General features: G+C 40.1%; 1 protein-coding gene across 1 annotated transcript; it reads left to right on the top strand.

Annotated features, from left to right (window-relative positions):
* Positions 1-233: 233 nt before the first annotated feature.
* ppp6c (protein phosphatase 6, catalytic subunit) lies at positions 234-17,961 on the top strand. Its single transcript, XM_033647192.2, has 7 exons — positions 234-402; positions 2,646-2,741; positions 3,226-3,291; positions 11,050-11,191; positions 11,291-11,370; positions 14,819-15,028; positions 17,004-17,961. Exons 1-7 carry the CDS (start codon positions 328-330, stop codon positions 17,250-17,252), a joined length of 918 nt encoding a protein of 305 aa, XP_033503083.1. The 5' UTR covers positions 234-327; the 3' UTR covers positions 17,253-17,961.
* The last annotated feature ends 1,432 nt before the right edge of the window (positions 17,962-19,393 follow it).

Genomic DNA, 19,393 nt, shown 5'->3' with positions numbered 1-19,393 from the left:
CCACTTTAATGCTACTTTCAAAATAAAGGTTTAAAAACAGCTATTAGCCTTTTCTTTAAATTTCAAAATGGAAAAAGTTCTGTAAAAATAAAAATTGCTTATTTACCATAATACATTTAGTTTCGGTGTTATTTATTACTGCAAGACTGTCACGTTGGTAAAGATTTTTATTTTGGCGGTCTACACAGGATGTGATCAGCATAGTTTAAGTGGACTTGATACCGGTGACAAAAGTTGAAAATGAAGGAGCGGTGAAGAGGAAGAAGAAAAGGAAGTTGTTAGCCGGCTAACTACATTAGCACTCTTCTGGTTTTAAGCGTTTTGGTAATGGCGCCTTTAGACCTTGATAAGTACGTAGAAATAGCAAGACACTGCAAGTATCTACCGGAAAATGATCTAAAGGTGAGTTTAAGTAGATCATATTAACATTGACTATCGTTTGTTAATATCAATGGAAGCAAACGGCGTGATCAGACGATGTTTGTTCAGCAAGCGAGGCTAATAATTGAACTGTTAGCTGTTAGTCAGAGGTGGAGGGCTTGTTGTTATTTAATGTACATTTTATCAGCGTTACCGATCATAGCGATCATCGCGTTATCAGACGGCGATGAAAATAAGGACAGGCGTATCAAAGAGGAAGATGTAACGTTGATGCTTAATGTTAGCTTAGTTACTAGCTAAACGTTAAGATTGGTGCGAAACATGGGAGCCACGGCAGTTTAAACCAAACGGTAGCCTATCGTCATCAAGTTTCATCAGCAGTCTACATCAGCAACCAGGTGCTCTAAAAAGGAATTGTCAGAATTCCTCACATTTATACCATTTTGGAATGTTATAATAGAGAACGTGCCTTGGGTTTAGTATGTGGTCCTTGCCTCTCAAGTCTTTTCTTACTAATAAAGTGAGAAATTTTAATTTGAAATTAATTCACAGGCTCTACTCAGTAAAATTTCTGCTTAAGAGATATAAACATTTTGTTAAAAAAAAAAAAAATCAGACGAAACGTAAACATTAATCTTGAATTTGTCCTCATACAAAGAAATTTTGGTCAGGCTTTCTAATGTTCATCGAAACATGTCATTCCCGGGTTTTTTTTTGTTTTAGGGGTGTGTATCTTAAAGTGGAAAACGTAGGAAATGTTTTGTAGTGGTTCTAAACCATTCTTTCCTGTATAACACAGTCACTATATGGATACCATTAAATCTTAAGAGACCTCTACAGCTATGAGGACTGTGCTATTATATGCAGCCTTTGTGACCTCAAAAGGCTTAATGTTGGAGCACCTTTGACTGAAGTTGGTGCTGTGATTTAGTTGATTGAAGTAGGGCTGGGTGATAAGTCCTGAAAATTCTATCAATATTTTTGGCTATATCTCGATACACAATAAATATCTCAGTATTTTTAAATGTCCTCAAAAGCAGTTCATTAATGCTGGGACTGGGAGACTAAATCAAACATAACAATACTGACCAAATACCCTCTCTGATGCGACAGAGTTGTAGGAATAACTATTGTTTGTTTGTTTGTGTTTGTTTTTTTCAGAAAATATTAACACAATGACATTTTTGAGTAATAATCATCATTAATGTGGATATAACGACTAAATGGGCTAAGGCAAGCGCTAAACCAAATAAAAAAGTCTGGTGGGTTGATAAATTTACATTGCTTTACAGTAATGCAGCCTTTAATTGTTATATCATGTTATGCCATAACATGATACAACAATATCCAAAGTTGATCCAAAGTTGATATATAGTCTCATATCTCAATAACGATATAATATCTTCATATTGCTCAACCCTATATTGAAGTCTTGTTAACCTTGGTTATGTTTCCCCTCTTCCTGTACCACTTGGCTTTGTTTTCTGTGTGTCTTTGTGTGTTTTATGTCAATTTGAATTAGATTTTGTCTAAACGCACACACATACACACACACACACACACACACACACACACACACACACTGCTACTAAAGGGCTTTAGAGCTAAATTTGATCATGTTACTCATCCCTCTCTCCAACCTGATCATGTCTGTTAACATCTTATCTAGTAGTCGACAATGATACATTGATTTTTTTGTAATACTTCCCTGTGTCTTTTATCTGTAATAAAAGGCACAATACTACAATACTAATTGCAGCATCATTTTACAAGCATTGTAATGTTACATTATTCTTTACTAGGAAGTAAAGCACTTAGCCTCTTGTAAACTAGATTGCAATCTACATAAGGTATTCTCAGCATGCTTCCTTGTTTTTGTCCTGTTTCACCTGTTAAGCCCATAACCCACTGTAACGCTGGTCTTATTGTAATTTAGCCCAGTAAAGAACTGTGCAGGGAATTTTACGTAACTAACTTTACGTAGTTTAACCTCAGGTAGACAGGTTTTTTTTGAGCCAATACTTGATCAGCTTTCCTTGAACCTGTTCTTTTATTCAACAGAAACACAATTTCCATGTCACCTGGATTGTCCAAGCTTTAAGATTGAAAAAGCTAGACTGGATCTGATTTGGTTTTCACTCCTCTCATTTCTTATCATGGATTAAAATAGTTGACCAGTAAACTTGCAGTGTCCTGCTGTCATGAAGCTGTTTTGTAACATCATGACTGTGACCATTAACCACTGTTATGTCTTACTTTTTCAGAGATTATGTGATTATGTTTGTGATTTACTGCTTGAAGAATCAAATGTTCAGCCAGTCTCTACTCCAGTGACTGTTTGTGGAGATATTCATGGTCAGGTAGGCCTAACTGACTTCCTTTTTCTTGTTTAACCCCTCCAGGAATGATAACTTTACCTCAGCTTTTACTAAATTTTAGTTTGTCCTTCAAAATGACTGAAAATCCAGCCTGAATATTGAATTTACTGATAGAGATTTTCTAGTACTGTTGCTTAAATTGAAAATAGTACACATATGAATGTCATAGGTGGCATGAACAATCTGAATGTATTAGCAGGAAAAAAGATAAGTTCTAATATCTATGAATTTAACAGCATTGTTATCGATAAGTTGCCCCAGTCATACTCTTTGCCAGCCTTAGCAAATAGTTTGTGAACTTTTTGTGCTATACAATATGTGTCCACATGGATAACTGTTCATTTAAATGCAAAATGAGATTGTTCTTTTTTATTGTATAACTGATACTGTGGCACCTTTAAACAATCATGGTCAGTTTTTTGTATTCATCAAAAATATTTTTTTTTTCTTTTATGTTCTTGTCTAGTTTTATGATCTTTGTGAGCTCTTCAGAACTGGAGGCCAAGTTCCAGACACAAATTACATTTTCATGGTAAGTGAGTAAGCTTTCTTTATTTACCTAAAGCCTAGTTCACATTACACGATTTTCACCGCGATTTTGACGTCGCAGAGGATCTTGAGAGCCACCTTGAGTCGGCAGATAGTCTGCCACGATGAGTCCTCATGTGTGAACAAGCCTACAAGCAAGTCGCCCCCTCGTCTGCGACTGGGACTGGATATCTGGCATGCTACAAAACTGGAGAAGGCTGACACGACTGACAAAGAGCATCAGCCAATGAGAGGCGGGATACATCCCATCAAAACTATGAATGAACACATGTGGAATTATGTACTTAACAAAAAAAGGTGAAATAACTGAAAACATGTTTTATATTCTAGTTTCTTCAAAATAGCCACCCTTTGCTCTGATTACTGCTTTGCACACTCTTGGCATTCTCTCCATGAGCTTCAAAAGGTAGTCACCTGAAATGGTTTCCGCTTCACAGGTGTGCCTTATCAGGGTTAATTAGTGGAATTTCTTGCTTTATCAATGGGGTTGGGACCATCAGTTGTGTTGTGCAGAAGTCAGGTTAATACACAGCCGACAGCCCTATTGGACATCTGTTAAAATTCATATTATGGCAAGAACCAATCAGCTAACTAAAGAAAAACGAGTGGCCATCATTACTTTAAGAAATGAAGGTCAGTCAATCCGGAAAATTGCAAAAACTTTAAATGTGTCCCCAAGTGGAGTCGCAAAAACCATCAAGCGCTACAACGAAACTGGCACACATGAGGACCGACCCAGGAAAGGAAGACCAAGAGTCACCTCTGCTTCTGAGGATAAGTTCATCCGAGTCACCAGCCTCAGAAATGGCAAGTTAACAGCAGCTCAGATCAGAGACCAGATGAATGCCACACAGAGTTCTAGCAGCAGACCCATCTCTAGAACAACTGTTAAGAGGAGACTGCGCGAATCAGGCCTTCATGGTCAAATAGCTGCTAGGAAACCACTGCTAAGGAGAGGCAACAAGCAGAAGAGATTTGTTTGGGCCAAGAAACACAAGGAATGGACATTAGACCAGTGGAAATCTGTGCTTTGGTCTGATGAGTCCAAATTTGAGATCTTTGGTTCCAAGCGCCGTGTCTTTGTGAGACGCAGAAAAGGTGAACGCATGGATTCCACATGCCTGGTTCCCACTGTGAAGCATGGAGGAGGAGGTGTGATGGTGTGGGGGTGTTTTGCTGGTGACACTGTTGGGGATTTATTCAAAATTGAAGGCACACTGAACCAGCATGGCTACCACAGCATCCTGCAGCGACATGCCATCCCATCCGGTTTGCGTTTAGTTGGACCATCATTTATTTTTCAACAGGACAATGACCCCAAACACACCTCCAGGCTGTGTAAGGGCTATTTGACCAAGAAGGAGAGTGGTGGGGTGCTGCGGCAGATGACCTGGCCTCCACAGTCACCGGACCTGAACCCAATCGAGAATGTTTGGGGTGAGCTGGACCGCAGAGTGAAGGCAAAGGGGCCAACAAGTGCTAAACACCTCTGGGAACTCCTTCAAGACTGTTGGAAAACCATTTCAGGTGACTACCTCTTGAAGCTCATGGAGAGAATGCCAAGAGTGTGCAAAGCAGTAATCAGAGCAAAGGGTGGCTATTTTGAAGAAACTAGAATATAAAACATGTTTTCAGTTATTTCACCTTTTTTTGTTAAGTACATAACTCCACATGTGTTCATTCATAGTTTTGATGCCTTCAGTGAGAATCTACAATGTAAATAGTCATGAAAATAAAGAAAACGCATTGAATGAGAAGGTGTGTCCAAACTTTTGGTCTGTACTGTATATCCGTCTAATAGGTTATTTAAACACATGATAGAATGCCGGACTGCAGTTGCTTCTTTTGGGCTTGTTTCCACAGCCCTGGTTGCTTGTTTCTCTCCCACGATCTGGCAACACTGACAAGCCGACCGGCAAGCAACAACAACAATGGCAGCGTCCACAGGATCATGGGGAGTGCGTTGTATTTGGACCCAGGATAATGAAGAATATCCATGCCTTTACATTGTGTCGTCTCCAAGTTTGGTGACGTCACCGCATTACCTGGGGCTCTGCCGGTGAGGGCTCAGTAGAGAAATCTTGTGGTGTGCACACACAGGTCATAACGCAGTTGGCGAGACTCCCGCTTACAGAAACACACGTCGCTAGGTATGAACACTCAAAAGATTACAATAGTTTCCGCGACGCAAAATCAGGGTGAAAATCGTAATGTGAACTAGGCTTAATTTGCATCAGAACTAAATATAACACTATAATGCAGAAGTTTATTTTTAATGAGCCAATCAACCTCCATGTAGATTTAAAAAGGCATGTTGTAGCTCACCCACCAATCAGATGATCGGCGGTTCGATCCTCAGCTCCTCCAGTCTGCATGTCAAAGCATCCTTGGGCAAGATACTGAATCCCAAATTGCTCCCGATGGCTATTCCATCGGTCTGTGTGAGCGTGTGAATGGTTACTGAGTGGCAGGTGGCACCTTGTATGATAGCCTCAGCCACCAGTGTGTGAATGTGTGTGTGAATGGGTGAATGTGACTCAGTAGTGTTCAAGTGTAAAAGCGCTTTGAGTGGTCATAAGACTAGAAAGGCGCAATACAAGTGCAGTCCATTTACAATTTACCAAAATGTAGCGAGTCAAAAATGTAGTGAATCATGTCTTGCCTTTTGAAAAGTGCCATGTCAGGTAATAAATGGATATATATCATGAACACTACACATAAATTATATTGCAATCACAGAATCACCTGCATGATGGTCAGGTCAATATAAATTAAGCACAAAAAGTAAGAAAATTTGTGTTTGGTAGATTATTTCTTTGTTGTAACAATGCTTCTTGGCAATAAATCTTATACCGTTGGAAAACCGGTTTATTTCCCCTTTAAATGGTGCCATAAGCAGCAGAGCTGAGTATGTGGGTTGCGCCCATGGAAAATTTGTCAAATCTTCTCTGCCAATGCCAAATAGCTTTTTTTGCTGTTGCTATTGCCTTTTGTTTTGAGCTTTTGTCAGCACCTGTGAGCATGGGCCCTGCTACAAGCATCAGTTGGTGTCTGCTCCAAGAATCGGCATGCCACGTTTGACTGATCTGGATAGGGCCCATGTGATAGGGCAACTTCAAGCTGGTGTTCCGCAAAACCAAGTTGCAGCATTATTTGGAGTGAGCCCTAGTACCATCTGCAAACTGACGGCCAAGTTCCATATAACAAGGGATGTCAGAGACAGGCCACGAAGTGGGTGTCCCAAGAAGACCGTTTCCTCATCCTGTCAGCACTTCTTTACAGATTTGCAGTCAAGGTTTGCAGGACAATATGGCCGACGGCTCTCTGCCCAGACAATCCGGAACAGACTGCATACAGCCAATCTCCGGTCTCATAGGTCTGCCAGGAGGCCTGCCATGACTGCCCTTCACCATCAGGCCCATTTGTGCTGATGTCGGCAACACATGCACTGGAACCTGAACATGTGGAGGAACGTTATGTTCAGCGATGAGTCCAGATTCTGCCTATGGCAGTTGGATCATAGGGTCAAAGTGTGGAGAAGAAGCGGAGAACGCTTTGCTGATTGCTGCACCAATAGAGTAACATATTTTGGTGGAGGCAGTGTCATGGTGTGGGGCGGCATCCCCTTCACTGGAAAAACGAGGCTTGTAGTCATTGGAGGCAATCTCACTGCAGAGAGATATCGAGATGATATTCTGTAACCAGTGGCAATCCCATATCTCCACAGTCTGAGACCGAACTCTTTCCTCCAAGATGACAATGCTCGCCCCCACAGAGCGCGATTTATCAGAGACTACCTCCAGAATTTGGGAGTGGAGAGGATGGAATGGCCTGCCAGCAGTCCTGACCTCAACCCCACTGAACACTTGTGGGATCAGCTTGGGCGTGTTGTTCATGCCAGAGTGACCAACACAACCACGTTGGCTGACCTGCGACAAATGCTGGCTGAAGAATGGGATGCCATCCTATAGCAGTGTGTGACCAGGCTGGTGACCAGCATGAGGAGGAGGTGCCAGGCTGTTGTGGCTATGTATGGTTCTTCCACACGCTACTGAGGCTCCTGTTCGTTAAATGAATAAATTGTTAAATTGCCAGTATGTCTTGTTTCTTCAGACTTCATTTATCCAATCCACCAAACAACACCAAACAAGAGTCAACAGCAAAAAAAGCTGTTAGGCATTGGCAGAGAGATTTGACAAATTTTTCATGGGCGCAACCCACATACTCAGCTCTGCTGCTCATTCCACAAATGCATGTTGCTTACAAATGTGGCACCATTTAAAAGGGAAATAAACAGGCTTTCCAGTAATATAAGATTAATGCTAAGAAGCATTGTTACAACAAAGAAATAATCTACCTAACACAAATTTCCTTACTTTTTACTTAGTTTATTTATATAGCCCAATACCACAAATCACAAATTTGCCTCAAGGGATGCTACAATCTGTGCAACAGATGACACTCTCTGTCCTTAGAACCTCGACCCTGATAAGTGAAAATTCCCCAAAAACCTGATAATAGGGAAAACAAATGCTAATGTTTACCATGTTCACCATCTTATAGGGGATCTATGGTTGTACGTAGACCCTTACGCACGTAGCCTATGCCGTTGTGAGCATTTTTACTTCTGCGGTGGTGTGTCGGTGTCACTCTGCAGTTACACCTCCAAAACACTAGTTGGCGGTGGAGGTTTCTGTGAAGTGCTGTAAAGTTTAATTGATTCAAAACACATCCAAAACACAATTAATATGGCTTAATAGAGACAATTTCAAACACAAGTACACAAATTGGCTTCACTACAACTCACAGACAAACATTTGTGTTAATCCGGACACGTTTTCCCCACAAATACAACATGCTTATGTTAATAGCACAAGCCTATGGCATTTTACATTGTATAAATTAGCCTAGCAACTAGCTATCTTTTCCTCTTCTCATATAAAACCAGGGACAACAGCAACATTTAACAAAGGTAACGGCAAACAGTTTAGCTCCATTACAACTCAGAAAGTTCACTGACAAAACAACTGTCCCGTACAAAACACGATTTTTTAAACAAATATAACAGGATAACGTTATTAGCACAAGCCTATGGCATTTTACATTGTATAAATTTGCCTAGTGACGCGCAGAGGTTTCCTCTTCTCATATGAAGCCAGGATAAATCCCTAAGTATAAATCCCTGAAGGATAAATCACACACAAGACTTTAAATGCTATTTTAATGAAGGCCTTACTGTCTTCACAATTTATTGTTTCTTATCTGTGAAATAAAAGTAAAAACAAGCTCCGTTTCCACTGAGGGAAACGGTGTCAGTATACAGCGACAGACTGGAGGTCTGCGTCACCGCGGTGCATAGTTACAATTCTGGAGAGGTGCATGTCAGACTACGGCGTAGGTTACAGCATAGGCTCCAAATTGACGTGGAGCCTACGCCGTAACCTACGCGTCGATTTAACACAGAACTATATATTACGTGTTAGTTTAGTTTGTTATTATGTTAACATTAGCATTTACAGGATGCTGTAAATTCAAACTACTGTGGAGACTGAATGTCATTAGTTTTACAGATCATAAATCAAAGTGCTGGTAAATTAAAGTGTTGATAAACAAAATTATTTCAGTTCATCCAGAGGGGAACATGAATGTTTAACCAAACTTAATGGCAATCCATCTATAAGTTGTTCAGGTCTTTCATTCCAAATCACAAATGTTAACCTCAAGGTGGTGCAGAAGGGAAAGTCAGGGGGTCACCAAACCATTAGGATTCAGTTTGTAGGGACCATGGATATCTGTACAAAATATCATGGGAATCTATCCAGTCGCTATTGAGATATTCTAGTCTGCACCAAAGTGGTGGACCAACAGACAGACAGGCTCCACATCAGACCAGCCTTGCCATGCCTAGGGCCATGTCGATGGCTAAAAATACTGAACTATCTGTGGTTGTAAGACAAAGTGTGCAGTGTTTTTTCTTTTTTATCAAGAACCATTCATTTGTTTAATGCAAATAAATTTTCCTCCAAACAGCCTTTCTTTTTTTAATAGCAAATTGCTGATTCAATCACTTCACAACACACAGTGGCTTCTGAAAGTATTTGGACTCTTTCTCTTTTTCACACTTAATTGTGTTGAAGATGTAATTCTAATTTGATAAAAATTGCCATTTTGCCCATTGATCTACACTCAATAACCCATAATGACAATATTTCTGTATTAAAACTCAAAAACTGAAATCTCCTTTAAGCAGATAGTTGATTAAAGGAGAAGTCCGGTATTTTGCACTTTGAGCCCCATTCCTGGGTTGTTTGATGAAATAGAGTGGTTAAGACCAAAATAGTGACTACTGCTCATTTTCGGAGAATTTGGCTTTCCCCTGCCTGGCTTAACAATGCTGCCTATGGCCATGTGTCAACCTGTCCTAAAACCACCCTAAACATTGGTTTTCAAAACCATAAAACTCACCTCTGCGATAAAATTGTGGCGAGGCATGGATCAGGGCAATGGTATAAAACTATGTCTAAAGCTTTGAGTGTTCCAGGAGCACATTGAGCTCAATAATTGTAAATTGGACATAGTTTAAATCCATCAGGACTTTTCTAGACTTTTTTTTTAGTACCCCAGCAAGAGGAAACTTGGTCAAGAACCCAGCGGTCACTCTGAGAGTTTTGGAGGTCCTCTGCAGAAATAGGAGAACCTGCTGGAAGGATGACCATCTTAGCAGACCAACAATCAGGCCTTTATGGTAGAGTGGCTTGACGGAAGCCATTCTTTAGTAAAAGGCGTATAAAAGCCTGCTTGGAATTTGCCAAACTGCATTTAAAGGATCATGAGAGCATGAAGGAAAAGATTCTCTGGTCTGATGTGATGAAAATTAAACTCTGTGGGCAGAACTGGCAAACATCAGATACTGCTCATCACCTGGCTAATACCATTCCCACAGTGAAGCATGATGATGGCAGTGTAATCCTCTCACCGATAGGGACAGGGAGACTGGTCAGAGTTGAGGACAGGATGAATGCAGGCAAATACAGCGGTCCTTGAAGAAACCCTGCTCTACAGCACATGTGACCTCAGACTAGGGCGGTGGTTCACCTTTCAACACAACAATGACCTGAAGCATACAACCAAGACAACACCAAAGTAGTTCAGGACAAGTCTCTGACTGTCTTTGAGTAGCACAGACTTAAACACCACAGAACATCCGTGGAGAGACCTGAAGATGACAGTTCACGGATGCTTCCCATCCCACTGAATTAAGGAGCTAAATACTTAAGTAAGTTAGAGATTTCAGATTTTGATTTTACAGAATTTCTAAAAGGATGTTTTATGGATTACTGAGTGTAGACTGATGGGCAACAACCAATTTTATCCATTTAAAATTACATTTACAACATGACCCCACCACAGCCAACTTTGGTGCATACTTTTGCGTACCCACAAATTTCTAATAGCACTGTTTCACACAGAAGTTTTCCTTATGCCTTGAACTCCAGCTGATAAATCAGGTAAGGGATGTACACAGGCTGGAAAAAGCTTTGAATGGTTTAAATGTTGCTTTACTAAGTAGGGGCTTATTGGCAAACAGCAAACTGATTGAAAGTAACTGTAGTTATTCTGCACTCAGGCTGTTCAAATATGAAGATGTGCTGTCTTTTAGAGACACTGAGTTGTTTTGTTTTGGATGAATAAATGGAGACTCTTTTTGGTCACCTATGGCGTCTTCTTTTCCTTCCTCCAGGGAGACTTTGTAGACAGAGGATATTATAGCTTGGAGACATTTACACATCTGCTAGCTTTAAAAGCAAAGTGGCCGGACCGTATCACACTTCTACGTGGAAACCATGAAAGCAGACAAATAACACAAGTGTATGGCTTTTATGGTAGGTATACATGCATCACTGGTACTGTTTATATATGCAAACATTATGTTTCAAGCTCATCAAACCATGTTGCCATGTATGTTCTGCTTTTTTTTTCAGATGAGTGCCAAACAAAATATGGAAATGCCAATGCCTGGCGGTATTGCACAAAAGTGTTTGACATGCTGACAGTGGCAGCTGTAAGTTCATTAATGATTCTCTCACATTGGTTACATGGTAACATTTTCCTGTTATGCTTTTTTGAAGTGTAACATAACATTTGAATGTTTGTTAGTTGGTAGTATGTGCACACATGGATTTAATCTCTACCGAAGATACAATTTAGGGTGCTTTCAGACCCAGATTTTGCTTGTTTTGGTCCAAATCAGGGACTAATTTTGTCACAAAGTTGCATAATTGCCTAAAGTTGGTTTGTGTTCTCACGGTAGCATTAACAAGCGGCCCAGATCAAATGCCTTGTGTGAGAAAACTGCTCTTGATTGGTCAGAATTTCCATGTGGGAAAAATCCAGGAAGTAAACAAAACGTTGAAGAAGAGCACTCTTGCAAGATGAATGCAACACTTCCTAATGTCACAATGGAGGGACTACTATGGGGGTTGATTTAAGCACTGGCCATCCTGTACTAAATTGCTTGCATTGTACATTTTAGACAAACCATACAGTTTGAAAACGAGTTGCAGCTCCAACTAGAAAACAATGTTTTGAGGCATTGGATGTGCTGAATGGGCATATAAAGGCAGTACAAGAGGAGGCGCACATTAATAATCCTCCAGGACTGTAACATGCTCATGCTTGTTTAATCTAAAAAATGTTCTCACCACAAATGAACTGCACCAAATTTGGCTTGTTTTGGTGTGCACCTGAGTGCGATTGCTGTGTTCACACCTGCCCAAATGAACCACGCTAAGAAGGCAAACAAATTTGAGTTCAATTGAACCGAACCAAACAGGGCAGGTGTGAAAGCACCCTTAAAGACCTTTAAGGACACCACCAGTGGTTTTCAGCCCAGTTAATCCTGTGTGCTCACACCTTACATTACCAATAACCATTTCCTCAGTCATGCATTTGTGTTGTCACTCTAAAGGAGTTTTTAATAATAATATTATAATAATATATTGGATTGATACAGCCCTTTTCTTAATACTCAAAGGCACATTACAAAGAACAACAAAACAACAACAATAATAATAATAATAATAATAACAATAACAATAATAATAATAATAATAGTAGTAGTAGTAGTAGTAGTAGTAGTAGTAGTAGTAGTAGTAGTAATACAAAGATGGAATAATCCACAAGAAGGGAAACAATGCAGAGAGTGAGAAAAAGAACAGTTTTCTATAGTTTGTTAGCAGTTTTGAAGAGGTGTGTTTTGTGGTATTGCTTGAAGGTTGAGAGTGAGGGAGAGTCTCTGATGACTTGAGTGCGGGAGCTCGGACAGGGAGAGGGGAGCCAGATTGGGAAGGGCTTTATAGGTGATGATAAGAAGTTTGAAGTGAATATGCTGGGAGATGGGGAGCTAGTGGAGGTTATGAAGGATAGGGGTGATTTGGTCACAGGTGTGGGAGTGGGTGACAAGACGAGCAGCAGAGTTCTGGACATATTGTAGTTTCTGGAGACAGTCTTTATTGAAAGAAAAATTAGATATTTTAAAGCATTTAATAGCTGTAAGAGCATTTTAGTTGTAACCTTTGTCAGGGGATCCTACCCTGGCACTTTTTTTTTCTAAAAGCTCTGTTTTTATGGTTTCTGTATGCACTCTGACTCTTACTCACATTCAAAGAACAAAAAAACATTTCTAGTGTGAATCATTTTGTTTTAATTGTGATGTAGGAAAGGGTCGGCTGGCCATCCCCAGCTGTAAGTTGAGTAGCACTGCGCTACATCATTGGATCAAGTAGAACGACAACCTCTGTCCAATTAGAACTGCTTCTGGGCAGGACAATGTCCTGCTAACTGATCAAACACAAAATTCAGATAAGTATTAGAAAAGCTATAAAGAGAATGACTCACACTAATGGAAGATGTAAGCACAAAGTAGTTATTTGGTTTAAACATGCAAAACCACTGGGATGGTCCTTTAACTCCATCCTAAAGACAAATCTTGCAGCTCTTAAATGGGGAACAAATGACGTCAAAGAAGTGACAGGAACTGTGTAAATCTGAGTTAGATGTACTCTCTTGTTATCTTGCAAATATTCTTCTCAAATGGTCGCAGTATTATAGGTCTCTGTTGTATGGAGCACGAAAAAAGAGCCCCATAGACAAAACACAGTTAATTATGGTAGCAACATAAGCACCAAAACTAATACAGGTCAAAGTGTCCATTAGAATAAAGTGATTACACAATGCCTGGTGGTTAGCCATCCAATAATATGGCTCTTCCCATAATCATTCAGTGGTAGGTAATCTGAAAAGTTATTTACAGAGAGAGTCTCTGCTATGCTGCAGTCAGTGATCTCCTTCAGTTATTAACAATATGCTGTGGTACAGTGTGCACCTTCACTTGAGCTGATGTCAGAACAGAATATTTTTGTTTGCCAATTTTTTATCATCTGATGTTAAGGTACTTTTAACAAATTTTTATTTCTTAGCTCAGCTAAGTCAGTAGTAGATAGTTCAGTAAGAAGTGTAAATTTTGTATTCAAACAACTGTTTTGAACTGTTAGAGGGCGTAAAATTTCAACTTAAGTCCCTGTCAGATCACCAAACAGCGCCTGAAACCTCCTCCATCCAAATCTTTCCACTGCTTTATCTTAAGGTTGCCTCCACTAATTTTTCCATCTGTCAGAACATCACACTCTGCATTTCAATATTCATTGACATCCCCTCTGCACTTGCCCTGGGTGTAATCCACGCCGCCATCATAAGTTTCATTCCAATTGTGTGAAAACCTGAAGAGAACTTGGTGGGATTGACTCTCAGAGGGCTGAGGGGGCAAGTGATAATAATAATAATAATAATAATTATGATAATACAGACCACAAACAGAACTTTCTACATTAGAAACTGATGCAGCTAATTACTAGGTGCCTGCTGATATATTGCAATTGTCCGGTAAAGACACCATCACCTCACAGAGTAATCTGCGGGTATCTGATGATTTGTAAAAAAAAGAAAGGCAGTATAGCCCTAATTCTGCAACTGGCGGTCGATCTGTTAGCCTGAAAATTAACAAGGGAAGGTGTGTTCCAATTAAATCCCCCACTGCTCCCCCACCCACTCTCCTCCCGCTCTCCAAGTGGCCTCTGTGAGATGTAAGCTGTTATGAAATACCAAGGGCTGAGGGTAAGTGAATGAGGACAAGTGGAACTACTAATGAAACAGTGACCCAAATACTGTTGTCTTTTTTTTCGTACGTGCAAACAAGTGCAACATCATGAATGTTTTTGAGGAGAGAGTGTCTGAAAGTGTGCGCTATAATGCCCATTCGAATACCCATGACTACCAGGACAGGAGGGAGGTTTGCAAACCTCCACTTTGGAATGTGACTGATTTTGAATTTGTCGAGTCAGGAGTTTAAAGACATTATCAAAGCTGATCAAGTTAATGACTTGGGTCATATTTACTGTGATGTTTTCAGATCTATCTAATTTTTAATGGAATCTTTTAATCTCTAATCCCAGTTGATAGATGAGCAGGTCCTGTGTGTCCATGGTGGTCTTTCACCAGACATCAAGACTTTGGACCAGATCCGCACCATCGAACGCAACCAGGAGATTCCCCACAAGGGAGCCTTCTGCGATCTTGTGTGGTCAGATCCAGAGGATGTGGACACCTGGGCTATCAGTCCACGAGGTGCAGGTTGGCTGTTCGGCTCCAAGGTTACTAATGAGGTATGTTTTGTTGTCAACATTTGAAACTAGGGGTGCATGGTAATATAGGCATCTCATCGGTATCTGCATTGGTATTAAGCACAATGAATGCATATTACAGTTGCAATCAAAATTATTCAACCCCCATTGCATATTAGGCTTATTGGCAAAATGTACAATTTTTCAGCTGTTTGCAATAAACAAAGTAGACAAGAACTGTTGAAATAGTTTAATAAAATTAATATTACCATGGGTTTTATCCAAATTCAACGCAAAATGCTACTTTTAATCACTACTGCAGTCTCAAAATTATTCAACCCCCTGTTTCAAGCACACCTGGTGCAACTAATCGAGGGCTTCATTAGTTCAGGTGTGCTTGAGACAGAACACATAAATACCTCAACTGGCTAGGGGTTTGTTGAGAGTGACATTTGATTGCATGTTAGAAATATGGCTAAGTCAAAAGAATTGTCCAAAAAGTTCAGAGAAGAAATCATTGCCTTGCACAAACAAGGAAAAGGATAGAAAAAGATAGCAAAAGCTCTGAATGTTCCTAGAGATACAGTTGGAAGCATAGTTCGCAAGTTCAAAGTTAAAGGAACAGTGGCTACACTACCTGGACGTGGCAGAAAGAGGAAACTATCAGCAGCTGCCACCAGATTCCTGAGGAGGCAAGTGGTCAAAAAAAACCCTCGAGTGACTGCAAAACACCTGCAGCAAGACTTGGTGGCAGCAGGCACTGAGGTTTCAGTTTGCACAATAAGGCGCATACTAAACACTGAAGGGCTCCATGCCCAGACTCCAAGACGTACACCACTACTGACCCAAAAGCACAAGGGTCGGCTCCAATATGCTCAAAACCATATAAATAAGCCACAGAAGTTTTGGAATTCTGTTCTGTGGAGCGATGAAACAAAACTGGAACTTTTCGGGCCTATGGAACAGCGGTATGTCTGGAGGAAGAAGAATGAAGCATATGCTGAAAAGAACACCCTGCCTACAGTGAAGCATGGCGGTGGCTCAGTGATGCTCTGGGGCTGCTTTGCTGCCTCTGGCACTGGAAACCTGCAGCGTGTGGAGGGCACAATGGATTCAGTCAAATATCAGGAAATCTTAGGTAAAAACGTTATGTCGTCTGTGAGGAAGCTGAAGCTTGGGCGTCATTGGACCTTCCAACAGGATAATGATCCAAAGCATACCTCAAAGTCCACCAAGGCTTGGTTTCAGAAGAAGAAATGGAAGTTTCTAGAGTGGCCGTCATAGTCGCCTGACTTGAACCCCATAGAAAATCTCTAGTGGGATTTGAAGAATGTGGTTGCAAAACGCACACCCAAGAATATTACTGAACTGGAGGCCATTGCCCATGAGGAATGGGCTAAGATTCCTCAGGAACGCTGTCTGAAGCTGGTGTCTGGCTATGCATCACGTTTGCAGCAGGTCATAACAGCAAAAGGGTGCTTTACTAAGTACTGAAGATGCTTGTCATGAAGGGGTTGAATAATTTTGAGACTGCAGTAGTTATTAAAAGTAGCATTTTGTGTTGAATTTGGATCAAAACCCTTGTAATATTAGTTTCATTGAACTACTTAAACAGTTCTTGTGTAATTTGTTTATTGCAAACAGCAGAGAAATTGTATATTTTGCCAATAGGCCTAATATGCAATGGGGGTTGAATAATTTTGATTGCAACTGTACATACATGGAAAAGCACTGTATTTCATGTCTCCATCTGCTGGTGGGCCATCATGATAAGAGAATGCATATATAATATGATGTCAGTTCCACTGCAGAGAGACTTATTGATCAACTACGTGATTAAGACTTGATTAAACTAAAAAACTGATGTATCAGTATTGGTTATCGGCCAGATGAGTCCTGTTTTATTGTCATATCAGTTATCTGCAAAAAAATCTAACATTGTGCATCGCAATTTGAAACTAATCAATCAAAACACATGTAAGACCAGTTGCATAAAAGTAATGCTTGTATCTTTTAGTTTGTGCACATCAACAACCTGAAGCTCATCTGCCGAGCACATCAGCTGGTTCACGAAGGCTACAAGTTCATGTTTGATGAGAAGCTGGTGACCGTGTGGTCGGCACCTAACTACTGCTATCGCTGCGGAAACATCGCATCCATCATGGTCTTCAAGGACGTCAACAGACGAGAGCCCAAGCTGTTCCGCGCCGTCCCTGACTCCGAGCGCGTCATACCTCCCCGAACAACCACCCCCTACTTCCTCTAATGACAGAAGCCACTTCTCTCTCTCCACTCCACATATTTTAAGGAATTAATCAAAGTAAAAACCCTTTTAGGTCTACAGCATCTTGAATAGCAAAGGGTTTCTTCCAAAGCTACAGTCTCTTTGCACCACATTTACTTTGTTCTGTCACAAAGAGAAAAAAAAATCCTTTTCTACCCCTAATGAGAAAATACTACCTTTTAAATTCCCTCCATATTTTAATAAGAAAATGGTTTGATTTTAATTTTATCTATCCTACTAAAGCAAATAAAGCATTTAAACTGGTGGTAACTGCCAATAATACATGTTCAAATAAAGTTATATTTTATTTATCATTGTAGCAGTTTGAGCTCATGGTTGCCTTTTGAAAGACTGGACTACTTCTCTGTTGGGATGACTGTTGTTTCTGGCATTAGGAAATAAGCTGTTGTAATAATTGTTCCTGTTTAAACACCTACTGTATTCAGCTGCTGAGCCCACCAGTCCCACAGCATTCTGCCTTAACTGTGGGATTCTTTTCAGTTTGTTTTTAAAAAGTATCCTATGTTACTGCAGACACATTTTATGATGATGAGGTGAGTTGTTGCAACAGTGACTTTTATAAGCAATATTTAAATCTGAAAATAACATTTCCAGGGCATTTGTAGCAGAGAATGGTTCGATTTGATGTTGTTCCCCAGTTTTGTAATTTCAATAAAACATTATTCCTTAAGTCTTGTGAAAAGTAGTCACTTCAACTTCAAGTGGATTCTTATAATGTAGTCCTAACCTAGGGATGTCAAACATATGGCTGCCAAAGGGTCCAATCTGGCCCACCAGTTGACTAGACTAAGAGTTGCAATGTTTCAGGAGCAATTTAAACAACATTTTGCCTACTTTGTATAAAATTCTGCTTGAGAGGCTTTTCCACCCTGACCAGAACACAGTTCTCTGATATAACAATAAATCCTTGTTGTGACCATGTTTAAAGATATTAAACATTGTGCAAAATATTATCAGCAGCTTCAGTTTAAAAGAATCTGTATCAGACCATATCACATATTTATCAAGAAATGTATGGATAGATGCACATGCAATGACAGTGAGAAGTTGACTGACTGAAAGTGGAAAAATTGTTGAACATTGTTGAAATTGTACTTATTTTCTTGAGACATCTCAGGGCGATCATCTGTTTTGTAAAAGGATGAACATCTACAAAGCGTACTGGAAATTCTTAACAAAAAAAGGGGGAAAATATTGGAGCAGATGTTATTCACTGGTTATTGAGTGATGGATTTATTGATCCACCCATCTGAGATCAAATTGGGCTTCATGTGGCCCATAAACTAAAATGAGTTTGACACCCCTGTGCTTACCATTGTAAAATGTGAACAAAGAATGATTCGATCATTCTGATGTGGCAACATTAAACAGGATTCATTAAAGGAAAGGTCATTGTTACGGTGGTCCTAGCTGTCCAGCCTGCATGGTAAATATTTTTAACTGGACCAAATGAAAACAAGCTGATGTGGAAGAAGGCTAAGCTGACAAAAAGAGAGTTCAGGATAAGATGGTCACTAATCATATAGGGGTTGGGTGGAATACTTATTATTATTACACGGCTCTATTAAATGCTGTATTCTGATTGGTCAGTCGCGGCATTCAGCGGTCTGATATTACTGTGTAATGACTGTTGCTAATGGTCCAACCTCCCAATGATTCAATTTTTCTTGAATAGTGTATACGATGGATGTCAGAGATAAGAGATGACGGAGGCTACATCTTACAGAGTCAACAAAAAGTTATATATTAGTTTCACTGCAGTCACAGGTATAGCCATTTCAGTTTTCAAAGTTGCTTAGAGTTCTCTGAATACTAATGAAAATACTATTTTTTAAACCATAATTCTTATTTAGTTTGGATTTAGAAAGGCTGCAGAATTGACCTGCTATGTTTGAGACACACCTGATAGCAATTTCATTTTATGAATTTATCAAAAAATGAAAGCTTACCTGTACACAAATTTGCAAATCCTAGGGTGGTGAGGGGATGGCCCACCTTACTCTGCCTCTGACTGGCTTACCCTGACATTCTCCTCCTGCATAAACCTGACCAATCCAACCAATGAAGGCACTAAGTACTTGCCAGTCATAGGGTATGGTCAT

This window comes from Epinephelus lanceolatus, chromosome 19 (assembly GCF_041903045.1).
Source record: "Epinephelus lanceolatus isolate andai-2023 chromosome 19, ASM4190304v1, whole genome shotgun sequence".
NCBI lineage: Eukaryota > Metazoa > Chordata > Actinopteri > Perciformes > Serranidae > Epinephelus > Epinephelus lanceolatus.
Note: the sequence above shows the minus strand (reverse complement) of the source record. Positions and strands in the feature narration are given on the sequence as shown.

Coding starts and splice junctions, on each gene's coding strand:
- ppp6c (XM_033647192.2), top strand. CDS start 328: ATGGCGCCTTTAGACCTTGATAAGTACGTAGAAATAGCAAGACACTGC. Junction 11,192..11,290: donor ACAAGTGTATGGCTTTTATG/GTAGGTATACAT, acceptor TTTTTTTTTCAG/ATGAGTGCCAAACAAAATAT. Junction 15,029..17,003: donor GCTCCAAGGTTACTAATGAG/GTATGTTTTGTT, acceptor TGTATCTTTTAG/TTTGTGCACATCAACAACCT.